The sequence below is a fragment of the Aspergillus lentulus genome (genome assembly GCF_001445615.1).
Source record: "Aspergillus lentulus DNA, contig: Alt16, strain: IFM 54703, whole genome shotgun sequence".
In the NCBI taxonomy this organism is placed as follows: Eukaryota; Fungi; Ascomycota; class Eurotiomycetes; order Eurotiales; family Aspergillaceae; genus Aspergillus; species Aspergillus lentulus.
Window position 1 is genome coordinate 3,158,441 of NW_028322113.1, and position 12,626 is coordinate 3,171,066.

At 49.4% G+C, this 12,626-nt stretch overlaps 7 protein-coding genes across 7 annotated transcripts; 3 read left to right on the forward strand and 4 right to left on the reverse strand.

Annotated features, from left to right (window-relative positions):
• Positions 1 to 134: 134 nt before the first annotated feature.
• On the reverse strand, positions 135 to 1,342 carry ALT_8490 (SDR family oxidoreductase; the record flags this gene model as incomplete). The annotated part of the gene is made up of 2 exons (XM_033557039.2): positions 135 to 788; positions 851 to 1,342. 2 exons carry the CDS (start codon positions 1,340 to 1,342, stop codon positions 135 to 137), a joined length of 1,146 nt encoding a protein of 381 aa, XP_033412930.2.
• Positions 1,343 to 1,927: 585 nt separating this feature from the next.
• On the forward strand, positions 1,928 to 3,355 carry ALT_8491 (putative zinc metallopeptidase; the record flags this gene model as incomplete). Its single annotated transcript, XM_033557040.2, has 1 exon — positions 1,928 to 3,355. One exon carries the CDS (start codon positions 1,928 to 1,930, stop codon positions 3,353 to 3,355), a length of 1,428 nt encoding a protein of 475 aa, XP_033412931.2.
• Positions 3,356 to 3,613: 258 nt separating this feature from the next.
• Positions 3,614 to 5,122, reverse strand: ALT_8492 (SWM histone demethylase complex subunit phf1; the record flags this gene model as incomplete). Its single annotated transcript, XM_033557041.2, has 1 exon — positions 3,614 to 5,122. One exon carries the CDS (start codon positions 5,120 to 5,122, stop codon positions 3,614 to 3,616), a length of 1,509 nt encoding a protein of 502 aa, XP_033412932.1.
• An 803-nt stretch (positions 5,123 to 5,925) lies between these two features.
• On the reverse strand, positions 5,926 to 7,166 carry ALT_8493 (CaiB/BaiF CoA transferase family protein; the record flags this gene model as incomplete). The annotated part of the gene is made up of 4 exons (XM_089600429.1): positions 5,926 to 6,137; positions 6,204 to 6,497; positions 6,566 to 7,070; positions 7,140 to 7,166. The coding sequence occupies 4 exons, from the start codon at positions 7,164 to 7,166 to the stop codon at positions 5,926 to 5,928; spliced, it is 1,038 nt and encodes a 345-aa protein (XP_089455322.1).
• A 708-nt stretch (positions 7,167 to 7,874) lies between these two features.
• Positions 7,875 to 8,799, forward strand: ALT_8494 (riboflavin synthase; the record flags this gene model as incomplete). The annotated part of the gene is made up of 3 exons (XM_033557043.1): positions 7,875 to 7,905; positions 7,972 to 8,094; positions 8,252 to 8,799. 3 exons carry the CDS (start codon positions 7,875 to 7,877, stop codon positions 8,797 to 8,799), a joined length of 702 nt encoding a protein of 233 aa, XP_033412934.1.
• A 592-nt stretch (positions 8,800 to 9,391) lies between these two features.
• Positions 9,392 to 10,793, reverse strand: ALT_8495 (Brix domain-containing protein; the record flags this gene model as incomplete). The annotated part of the gene is made up of 2 exons (XM_033557044.1): positions 9,392 to 10,534; positions 10,599 to 10,793. 2 exons carry the CDS (start codon positions 10,791 to 10,793, stop codon positions 9,392 to 9,394), a joined length of 1,338 nt encoding a protein of 445 aa, XP_033412935.1.
• Positions 10,794 to 11,046: 253 nt separating this feature from the next.
• rrp3 (RNA-dependent ATPase RRP3) lies at positions 11,047 to 12,561 on the forward strand (the record flags this gene model as incomplete). The annotated part of the gene is made up of 1 exon (XM_089600430.1): positions 11,047 to 12,561. One exon carries the CDS (start codon positions 11,047 to 11,049, stop codon positions 12,559 to 12,561), a length of 1,515 nt encoding a protein of 504 aa, XP_089455323.1.
• Positions 12,562 to 12,626: the final 65 nt, after the last annotated feature.

Genomic DNA, 12,626 nt, shown 5'->3' on the forward strand with positions numbered 1-12,626 from the left:
CAACTTGCCAGAATTTGTCTTTCAAGGCATTTTTGTTCGACGACAATCGACGGTAACTAAAGGAGTCTATACGAGTTTCACAGCATATCACGCAACCTTCTTGTGGTCGTCGTCTTGCTCATGGCATTGTATCATCAATCGCCCTTCTTGACTTTCAGTTCATCTGGTGATATCTGACTCGACAACACGCCATGTTTTGACCGATCTGCTGCAGATGACCCTTGTAAAGCAGCACGGTCGATACCGCTCAGGTAACGGGCAATTCGCTGTATGCTGGTAGGCAGTACGGCATACCAGTCGATGAAAACGGCGAACGCAGGCAACCTGATTAGGCCACCCCGTCCTTCGTCTATTGCGGTAATGATTTTCTGAGCGACATGGACTGGTTCAAGAACTGGCGCAAAGAACTTGTTTGGCGTCTTAATCGATTTGAACAGAGGCGTTGATATCTGCCCTGTCTCCACCAGCAGCATTTTCACTATCCCGTCATTTCTCGACACACGAAGCTCAGCTTCCAACGTCCGATGAAGGGCGCTAAGACCTGCCTTGCTCGCAGAGTAGTCTGACAAGCCGGCAGCAGACAGCTGGCCCAGGACGGAGCTAATATTGACGATGGTACCTCCATTCTCGGCAGATAACATTCCGGGAAGGAATACTTGGCAAGTGTGAAAGACTGCCAGTAAATTGGTCCGGATTGTTTTCTCAAATGCCTCTGCAGATAGAGTCAGGAGTGGTTGACCGTTAATTCCTGCCGCCGCGCAGTTGATAAGCACAGTCGGTGTACCCAGCTGAGGAAGATTAGCATCATTCTATAAAGGATCATACCATCTCTCGCATATCAATTGCATACCTCTTCTGTAATTCTCCGTACCGTCTTCTCGACCGCTTCTCGATCAGAAATATCGCACTGATAGTAGTCCACTCCCGTCACTTCTTTCCAGCCCTCGATATCGCTCTCAGCCTTGATGTCCAAGACGGCCACACTAACTCCACGTAACCCATATATCCTCGCAATCAGTAAGCCAAGGCCACTCGCACCGCCAGTTACAACAACGACCTCTTCGCTCAAGTCAACGGGTCGGGGAAGCCCATGCCCCAGTCTCTGGTTCATCGCACGGGCAAGAGCCAAGATCGTGAGGAAGGCCGCATAGCCCGTCGCGATCATGAACGAGATATGGGTGTAAGGAGTGACCTGGGCTCGGAGGCTGAGCACCCCGACCCAGGCGACGAATGGGTGGAAAAGTGTGCGGTTGAGGACTGTCAGGACAAGGTCGAAGGTGAGGTGTTCAAGCCATCCTTTATCGGGTGACAGCGAGATGGGCGAGGGTGATGTGGTGGACATTATGTGTGATGGACCTAGGTCGGTTACCTTTCTGACATTATCATTGATTATATCTTTGACATCAGTATTACTTTTCTTGGGAATTGTAGCACGATCGAATGCAGTATCGAACTGTAGAACTCCGGAGACATGTGATTTCTGTTGTTATGCGGTGTACTCCGTCATAGCAGGCGAGCACGAAATGGCGGAATTGTTCCAGATGCGGCCGCAGATTCGGTTCAATATATGCAGGGGTTCAGGAGTCGTCATACACAGATATCATTCATTGTTGTATCAATAAGCCGAACAAATGCAGTATGAATGGTAGGGATTTGGGTAAAAATGACATACGGAGATGTGGGGTGATAGGCTATCACTCGGCTTCCTCCTCCTAGCTTTAAATGGATGATAACATATTTCATAAGGATGTCACAGGAATACTAATACGAAGTGTTCCTCTCTACTTAGTCTGGAATAGGTTCTTCTAGAGTAGGCCTCACTATCATATTCTAGCACTGAGCGTTGTCGTATGTTCTCGACCACTATCGCCGGTCTTCTTGTATATATCTCCTCTTACCAATCGACTACCTCTCGAATTCCGGCATTATGCCTCCTTCACTAACAACCCAAATCACACAGATCGAAGGTGTAAGGCTAGCAGACGCCAATGACACAGAATGGGATATTACCATCAAATATCCCGAAAAGTCTGCAGAAGGCACAATCTCCGCAATCACCCCCCACCGCAGCTGCAACTCATTACCAGACGACAACACCTCTCCCCTGGCCCTTCCAGCATTGACCCATCCTCACGTCCACCTTGATAAGGCCTATGTTCACAGCGCTCGCGAATATGCAAATCTTTTTCCAGCGGAAGGCTCCTTCCAAGAAGCGCTGTCTTTCACCACCCAGGCCAAGAAACAGTTCAACCAGGCCGATCTCCTGAAAAGAGGCGAATGGCTTCTTGCGGAGTCAGTTTCTGCTGGCGTTACAGCAATGAGGGCGTTCGTGGAGGTTGATCACACGGTCAAACTGACTTGTCTGGAAGCTGGTCTCCAACTCAAAGACCAATGGAAAAAATGCTGCGACGTTCAGATCGCCTGCTTCGCTCCGGATCCCATCTTTTCGACCGAGCATGGCGATGAAAATCGCGATTTGATCGATGAGGCCATCCAGCGCTATCCACAGATAGATGTCATCGGTACGACACCCTACGTCGAGTCGAGTACAGACGCAGCGAGACGAAACATTGACTGGGCGATCGAAACCGCCCTCAAGCTGGACAAGCATGTCGACTTCCATCTAGACTACAGCCTAGATAGCAGCAAGGAAGCTCTAGTGTGGTATGTTCTGCAAGCACTTCAGCGCAATAACTGGACGAGCCAGTCAAGTAGCAGACGTGTCATGTTGGGGCATTGCACCCGCCTGACTCTCTTCACTGATGAAGAATGGTCAGATTTGGCCAAAGATATTCATAACAATGACCTTCCTGTGAGTTTCGTCGGTCTACCAACCAGCGACATGTACATGGCCTCGCCGTATCCCGCAGCCAATACTCCTCACAATCGGCTAAGAGGCACCCTGCATGTCCTTAAGATGATACGGGAGCATGGTCTAGATGCTATTATCGGAGTCAATAATGTCGGAAACGCGTTCACACCCTGGGGCTCTGCAGACCCTCTGTCCCTTGCTTGTCTAGGCGTGGGAATCTACCAGGCTGGAACGCAGAAGGATGCAGAATTGTTGTACGAGTGTGTATCCACGCGTGCCCGTGCTGCAATCGGATTACTGCGCAGCCGGGGCGGATCGGTTTTGATGCCCAAGGAAGGAGATCAACCTGATCTACTCTTGCTCCACAATGTGGACGACACAGGTTGCAACGTATTAAGGCCAAGAAAAAGTGTAGCAGAGGTTGTGTGGGATCCGCCAGCAAGGGCGAGCAGGCATATCATTTCCAATGGCCGTCTGAAACTGCCATCACATCCTATGTATCCGGGGACAGAACGCTATGCTTTTAAGGATGGCGACGCTTGACGTATTGAAGAAAGCGAGTAAGACGCTCGAGCCATTGTTTGCCTGACGACTGTAATGACGACTGAAATACAGATAGTAGCTGAATAACGCCCCTCATGAATGTTTCCAATCCAGTACATCATGCCTAAAGATAACCTGCACAACTCCGTGTCCGCTAGCGTTTCAAAAGTCACATCATGCGGCAAGATCCTGATGAGACATAAATCAAAATAAGTAATATAGAAGAGCAAGGTCTCAAGATAAATCGAGTCAGTACCCTCACGCAGCCCCCCATACGGGTGCGGTTTCATTGGCCTCGGCGCGAGCTTTGGCTGGCCCATGCAATGCATAGCTGAAAGTGGGACAAGCTGGGTCTTCACGCATGATGTCGATATCGTTGACGTTAAGCGAGAGACGAAACCCGTTCCCAGCGCGTGGGTACAGTCGATGCTCCTGAAACTCGTATTCTGACTCTTCATCTGACTCGTACCGGTGTCTCTTCCGTGAAGAAGAAGCTGATGGCAATGGTTTCTCAATATTCTCGGTACTCGGCTTCTCAGAAGCTGTGTCTTTCTCCGTGTGAGAGACTGGTGTTTCGGTTGTTGTAAGTTTCTGGGTGGAAGTTGCAGCCGAGACTGGGCCGGCTGATGTATTTGAGGTGAAGAAGAATTTCGACGACTGCAGCTCCTTTAAGTTGCTTGGGAACATCGACAAGGAGGGATTCCGGTCAGATATAGTGACAAGAAGCTCGACGAGACTTGCGTGGGAGAGGCTCGACAGATAGCCCCGCCGCTCCTCCGCTGAAAAGCGCTCGCCTCCTACTTCGATCTTGGGACAAGGCACATGGTGTTGTAGTGGATGACGCAATGCTTGAGCTTGTAAACCAGGATTGCTCCTGACAACTGTTGGCTGGACAATGGAAATTTGCACAGGCTTGCATTCCCGGCAGTGCCATTCCTTCTCCACCACGTTCACAACATCAGAATCGATCGGAGGATCATGACAGAGTTGATGCCATGCTCGATTACACCCGTCGCAGAATACAATAGCATTACTCTGCGGGCTATGACCTCTTTGGCAATGCATACAGTTGACATACGCCTCCTTCGTCTTGCGAAAAACGCGCTTGTGTCTTCGCGCACCTGTAGTCTCTGAGCCATGGGAGGAAGTGCCGTTCGCCTTGGTAACGGCTGGAGATGAAGCTGGAGGCACATATAATGACGGTCGGTTCACTTGTCGGCCGGACTTTGTTTGAGTGGCGGTAGGGGCGACGTCGGATTCATCTGAACTGGAGTCACCAGCCCGTATGATGTCTTCGCCGTCACTATCACCACCGCGTCTTCGTTTTCTCGATTTCCTGGAACCATTTGAAGCATTTTTGCGTGAGCGTGGTCCGGGGGTTGCCTTTTGTGGGTTGCCGCCTGGGACTTTTGTAGCCTTAGGGGCTAATGATACCAGAGGAGCCTTAGAGATAAGACCCGTAGGCTGTGATTGGAATGTTGGTTGTATTTGACACGGCGCTGATGGGACCACAGGAGCCTTAGAGATAAGACCCGCAGGCTGTGATGGGAATGTTGATTGTATTTGAGACGGCGCCAATGTCGCCGATGGGCCAGCTGATACTGTTACACTTGGCTTGGGAGCAATAGTAACGGGCTTCTTTGGCCTCGAGGAGCTGTCCTCAGAGGTTATAGGGGCTTGGTTGGAAACTGCTGTAGGTGCCAATGTATTGTTCGTATAAGCGAACGGCGCCGTGGGCAGCTCTATGATTGTGGAAGAGGCCTTCATCGTGTTTGACCTTTGCAAATTCAAACTGTTCAAGCTTGGATCAAAGGTCGAAGTGCCCCAACGGGTAGTGAAGCTATCATTGTTCTGCTGGTCTCCTCTTATGTTACCAGCGATCCGTGCAAGGAGCTCTGTAGTGGCCGCCGAAAGTTTCGGTATTTGCACTTTCCCCCGAACCGTACCTGTTGAACAGCTCGTTTTCGATGATAAATCGATCGAGGAAGGAGGAGTGCTATTGGCTGTATTCCCTTCAACTGTCGAAACTGATGGATGGGGGCTTGAAGTGGTGCTCGGTGTTCCGTGGGTGGTCTCTAAAGTAGATGCCAGGGAAGAAGTAGCCCCATTTTGCCGTGACATTCCCCGAATATGGACTGAATAAGCAATGCTGCACGGGGTATAAATGTGCTTGTCAATCTCTTCAACTTTGATTAATTGCTGTCACCGAGTAGCAAAGGATATGGCAGGTTGAACGGATCCAGAGATTTATATAGTCTCACGTGATTGTATGGATTCCTCCCCGCGCAGTTGAGGAATCCCAACACGCAACTTTGTTCTCGAGTTATCAACCTTGACGATAATCCATTGAAGCCTTGCTGTTATACATTCATTTCATCGTTCCTACCGAATATGTCTAAAAGCTAGGTACGTCCATGGATCCTTACGGCCGCCGTCGTGCTTCGTCCGCAGTCATAAAAGGATTCGCTCCCTGAGGGATATCACCATCAACCTCCGATCCGCACAGCATCAAGCCAATATTGGGTCTGCCAGATCCCATTCACTTCTATGTTTGAACGACTCGACACGTGTTATGATACAATGCCCTCTTTTTTGAGGAGCTCAATATTGGCTTTATCATAACTGAGGAGTTCTTCGAGGATTTCGTCGGTGTGTTGGCCAAGAGTCGGAGGCGGTCTTCGGACTCCAGGGGTTGCATGCGAATACTTTATCGGTGTGTTAACTAATTTGATGGGACCACAAGCTGGATGATCAACTTCTGTAACCATTCCTCGGGCTTGCACTACGCGGACGATTCCATGTCAGTGAATTGCATCACCTGGTCGTTAGACGTCGTCGGATGACTTACCATGAGAATGGTTGAGTGTCCCTTGGATGTCGTTGATCGCGGCATATGGCATCCCGCTGCCTTCCAGGATCTCGAGCCATTCCTGCGTGGTTTTCTGCTTAACTCTCTTCTCAATCAGGCCATCAAGCTCTTCCCGATGCTTTACTCGGTCGCGGTTGGTGATAAAGCGAGGATCCGTCTTCCATTCGGGGAACCCTAGTCGGTCGCATAAGACGCCGAATAGCCTGTCATTTCCGCCACCAAAAAGGATATCTCCATCAAGGGTCTGGTAACTTCGGTAGGGTACAATTGATGCTTGATACTGCCTGTTAGCGATTGAGAGCTCACCAACTGCCGGTAATCTACCATGTCCGAGGACTTACGGTGTGCAGTTCCCCATCTACCCGAGTCCTTCTCACCACTGATCAGAGCCGAGCTCGCGATATTTGCTAAGGTCGCAACTTGACAGTCGCTCAAACAAGCGTCAATATGTTGTCCTTGTCCGGTCCTCATGCGCGCAAGCAAGGCAGCCATGATGGCATTGGATGTATACAACCCCGTTGTCAAATCCGTAACAGCTACGCCGACCTTGACTGGGTCGCCGTCTCTGCTTCCAGTGATGTGCATGAGTCCCATCTCTGCTTCGACCATGACATCGTACCCAGCTCGGTTGCTGTATGGCCCTGTTTGGCCGTACCCTGTGATACTTGCATAGATCAATTTGGGATTGATAGATCGTAGCGTCTCGTAATCGAGACCATATTTCTTCAGGGTGCCTGGAAGGTAGTTCTCGACTAGGATGTCGCATTCCTTGGCCAGCTTGTGTAAAATCTCAACTCCGGACTTGTGAGCAAAGGAAAGGCCAATGGATCTTTTGTTGCGGTTCACCTGGCGCACACGTAAGTTGGACACTCATCGTTTATTCTGGTATGTCACATACAGCGAGAAAATAGGCACTTTCCCCAGGGCCTTCGTGAGACCCATCGGTATACTTTGCGTATGGTGGTCCCCAAGCACGAGTATCGTCACCGCGCACGGGATGCTCCACTTTGATAATATCTGCTCTGGCTCCAAAAGGCGACGTTAGCAGTTGATTGCCATAACCATTAATTAATTAGCTTTCAACGTACCCCAGATCTCCCAAAATTTGTGTACAGTATGGCTTCGGCGCACGGTAAGAATCAGTATGGACTCTACTGTCGACCGGAGAGAATAAAGAGGGAACCCACTCCAGCCAATACTCTCGTCATGTCAAGCACTCGGATGCCTTTAAGAGGAAGAGTGTCATCGCTTGTAGGGATTGCTGAGAAACGGCGCCCTTGCGGTGTGCACCTGAGAATAATAGTTCTCGACGAGTAGAGCGATGGCCGACGAGCCACAACTCGTTGTAACATCCATGCGGCATTCATCTTTCAAGGCTTAGCCACTGTGAATGTATAATAGCACTCAATGGCTATCAATTGCAAAGTAACACAATTACTGAGAGCCCTCCGTAAGGCAGGCGATGCAGATGTGACCTCGATCTCTTGAAGGCCGAAGCCGCTCTTTATGTTGATCCGGGGATTTCGCCGATGGCCGACGACAGACCAAGCCGAGGTCAGCTAGTTAGCTGTTTCGGCATCTCCTGCCCTCACCTACCAGACCCATAATATCACGATAATCGGATCTTGAGCATCTCCTCTACTTAAAAATATGTTCACGGGTCTCGTTGAGTACATTGGGAGTGAGTACTTTTCATATTCGAAATATTGTATCACACGAGACTAATTGGGTCTGTTGCAACTTCTAGCGGTTACGTCTCTGGAGCCCCTCGACACATCGTCAAGTGGGGGCGGGGGAACATCACTGACCATTTCTGATTGCGAAGAGATCCTCAAAGATGCCCACCTTGGCGACAGTATTAGTGTAAATGGTATGCACTTCACTTGTCCTTGATACTTAACAACAGCAAGCAATAGCAAAGCTGTTGAGATATTCGTTGTCTTTCTGTCATTCGTCTCAGAAGCAAGCGCATTAAAGAACTTCGGTTCCCTCGACAATGGAGACTTAATAAACTAATCTATCAAAAGGAACCTGCCTGACAGTAACCGCATTCGATAAGACCTGGTTCAAGGTCGGCGTCGCCCCCGAGACGCTTCGGCGGACAAACCTGGGATCATTGGAAAAGGGCTCCCGGGTAAATCTTGAGCGGGCCGTTCTGGCAGAGACGCGGATGGGCGGTCACTTCGTACAGGGTCATGTCGACACTGTCGCCAAAATTCTCTCCGTCACTCCGGATCAGAACTCTTTGGTATTCCGACTACAGCCTCGCGATCAGAGTGTAATGAGGTATATCGTGGAGAAGGGTTATGTCACACTGGATGGAGCCAGTTTGACGGTGACCAAGGTAGTGGATGGGCCAGACGGGTACTTTGAAATCATGCTTATTGCCTACACACAAGAGAAGATTGTGACGGCAGCTAAGAAGCCCGGGGATTACGTCAACGTAGAGATTGACATTGTGGGCAAATACGTTGAAAAGAGTGTCCAGGGTTACTTTGCTGGAACCGCTGGAGGGGACATGAGCATCTTGGAGAAGATGGTGGCTCGCATTGTAGACGAGAAGCTAAAGCGGTGATAAGCACCAAACCAATGCGGTCTGACAGCCTTGAATAGTGGGATCAACTTTAGATCTAATCAGTATGACCGAACTCATAATGTCTTCCATGTATCGACCTGGGAGCATGGAATCGATCACACCATGACAGGACTCTACCAATGCCAGAGCTAGCAGATGATCATGAACGGGAAGTCGACGAAATCAAAAGCGGTGCATGTCATACATAAATGCACACACTGTTTGCATAAGATAGGTAGATTTAAGTATGTCAAGCTCGTAGTCTATCTAAAAGGGCTCAAGGGACGCAAGGGTCATATCGACTTAGATATCCAACGATGTCTCATGCACAACATAAACTATGGTTTAATCATTTTTTCTGCACGGCACACTGAGGTTTCTTCGGCAGCAGGAGCAGAAGGGTGATCACTGCATTTGATTTTCCTATACATTCTTGTTGAGGACACTCGACAAAGGGTATAAATTCGTCCTACCAAAGACACAACACATATCAACCTCATAAAAACACCATTTACTCCAGACTTTTATGAGAGAAAAACCGCCTCTTGAGTAGCTGACATAGTTTGAAAGGTCGGAAATCAGTCTCTGCGCCTCATTCTTCCATGGACTCATCTTCGTCGTCGTTATCCTGCGCTTGTCCCTCTTCATCGTCTTCCAGGTCATCGCTGAGCCAATCATCCTCGTCATCCATATCCAAGTCTTCTTCGTCCTCGCCATCTTCACCGCCTTTTCCTTCAGCTCGAGCTTTGGCCTTCTCCTGTTTCTTCTTCTCAATGTTCTCTCTTTGCTGCTTCTTTCTCTCGTCCTTCTCCTTCTTCTTCTTGGCCCAATTCTTATCCAAAGATTTGACCTCTTGTTCCGATTTCTTGATGTAGTCGTGCCACATGACTCTGCCCTCACAGAGACCTTCTTCGACCTTGATTAGCCGAAGTTTCAGGCGTGGACCCAGTTCGACGAGCTTGACCGCGCGTTTCTCCACCTCTGGGGCATTGGCTTTCTGGACCTTTGCTTTCTCGCCGGACTTCATGCGCTGCAATTCTCTCTTTGTCAAGACCTTTTTTGTGGTGCTCTCTGCAATCTCGACCTCAGCATCGGTGTCCAGTTCCGTCTCGCTCGCCGAGGTATAGCCGGCAGCTGATGGGTCCAGGAGATAGTCGGCGGCATCTTCCAGCTTCCCCAGGTTTGGGACGGCAGACTTTTTCTTCTCCCGACTGCGAATTTCCTTGGGGTCCAAGCGTCGGATACGCTTCGAGATGCCTGTCTTTTTGGTGCTGATGGCATAATGTCTTAGATTCAAAACGTAGGAATCTTCCTCTTCCTCTGATCCGGCGGTAAGCTCGCGATTCAGAAGCATCACACGGCGAATGGAAGAGAGGGGTGTAGCCTGAGGATTGATGGGTGGGAAAAGTGACTGAAAGATAGTTGTTGTGAGGCTCTCTAGACGTTTCGGTACTTTCGAATCCTCAGTAGCATTTGGCGAGTTAAAATTGTTCATCACTAGCAAAGGAGGTGTTTTGTGATCCTGGCCACCACCTCTTGGGCGCTTCAATGCCTTCTCAACGTCTCTGCACAGAGAATAGCTTTCGACTTTGAAATGAAGGGTCGGACCGCGAGGTGTAAGCGCCAATCGCATATTAGTATTTCCTGTAGCTGATTTTGAGAAAAGCATAAGATGAGTGACACCCAAAGGGCCCGTCATTGTCGTGTAGTCTCTGAGTCGATTGGATTTCCGTTCCTGAAGTGACCGATCATCAGCTACTGACTTCAGAAACCGCCAGTCTGTTCGAGGACACGCTTACCTTCAATCGTACAGCTGTATCTGGCTCCATCATCAAACGGACATCCTTGACCAGTTGGCTGACACTTGAACCGACCTGTGAAGCGCCGACTCTGATAACCATAGACTTCGGAGTTTTGCTCATGCTGCTTTTGGCGGCAGCAGACGCATTTTGAGCACGCGCATGCGTGCGCTTCTTCGTACGTGCCTTGGCCATTGTAATAGAAGTCCAGATATGAGAATATTGGGAATAAAAATGAGTCCCAATAGCTTCCTCTGCTGTCTGGACAAGAGCGTGACTTTTCTCTTAGGTCCAGAAAAAAGTAGATTTGTCGGAGCAAAGCCGCGGAGGAGCTCGGATCAACAATTTTGCGGCGTCCAAAAATTATTTTTCTTTACTGATACATAGAAGAGCAGATCAGAATCAAACGAAATCTATCGATTAGTGCTTTGAAAACTATCCGACCACAATGCCGGACGTCAAGAAGCGCAAAATCGCCCATGAGGCCCCGGAACATGAGAGCGACGCTGAATCAACAAGTTCTCACGAGTCCGTCGCTCAACAAGATAATACTGCTGAGACGCAAGATGAAGCGGCGGCCACAGAGACAAGGCCAGCGCCCAAGAGCTTCAAAGATCTAGGCATCATCGATCAACTATGTGAAGCTTGTGAAACGATGGGATACAAGGCTCCTACGCCAATTCAAGCCGAATCGATCCCTTTAGCACTCCAAGGTCGTGACTTGATCGGTTTAGCAGAAACCGGAAGTGGAAAGACAGCGGCTTTTGCTCTTCCTATATTGCAAGGTATGGTTCCCGTCAGACCTCACTATCATCTGAGCGTCTTGGTTTCTATCGATGCCTACTTCCCAGTCATTCCGATATCTGACAAGCCACCCACAGCTCTAATGGAAAAACCACAATCCTTCTTTAGCCTCATCCTCGCACCTACTCGAGAATTGGCGTTTCAGATCTCAAAATCATTTGAAAGTCTTGGTTCTACGATCAATGTCCGATGTGCTGTGATCGTCGGAGGTATGGACATGGTCTCGCAGTCAATCGCTCTTGGAAAGAAACCTCATATCATCGTCGCTACGCCTGGTCGGTTGCTAGACCACCTGGAAAACACCAAGGGCTTCTCGCTACGAACTCTTAAATACCTCGTCATGGATGAGGCTGATAGACTTCTTGACATGGACTTCGGTCCCCTTCTCGACAAAATCCTCAAAGTTCTCCCCAGAGAACGGCGCACATTCCTTTTCTCTGCAACCATGAGTTCCAAGGTCGAGTCACTGCAACGAGCGTCGCTCTCAAACCCACTGCGTGTATCTGTATCGTCGAACAAGTACCAGACCGTCTCGACACTGCTGCAGTCATATCGCTTCATTCCCCACAAACACAAAGATATCTACCTTGTATACCTCCTCAACGAATTCGCCGGTCAGTCCGCAATTATCTTCACTCGCACTGTTCACGAAACACAAAGAATCAGCTTTCTCCTTCGGTCGCTCGGTTTCGGCGCCATTCCGCTACATGGTCAGCTCTCCCAGTCCGCTCGGTTAGGCGCTCTTGGGAAGTTTCGTTCTCGCAGCCGCGATATTCTCGTCGCGACGGACGTCGCCGCCCGTGGTCTAGATATTCCTTCTGTCGACGTCGTGTTGAATTTTGACCTGCCCACCGACTCAAAAACATATGTTCATCGTGTAGGCCGTACGGCCCGTGCGGGAAAGAGTGGTGTTGCTATTAGCTTTGTGACGCAGTATGACGTCGAAATCTGGCTACGTATAGAGGGCGCACTTGGGAAGAAGCTCAAGGAGTATGATTTAGAGAAGGACGAAGTAATGGTTCTGGCTGAGCGTGTGGGAGAGGCTCAACGGCAGGCTATTATGGAGATGAAGAACTTTGATGAAAAGAGAGGCACGAAGGCCAAGAGATTCGGCAAAGGAAAACGCTCTCGAGATGAGATGGATCAAGAAGAAGGATGAACTGGGAGTATGGAATCAAAAATTGTCCCTAATTGCTATTATGATGCCAATACCCAGACGAGATG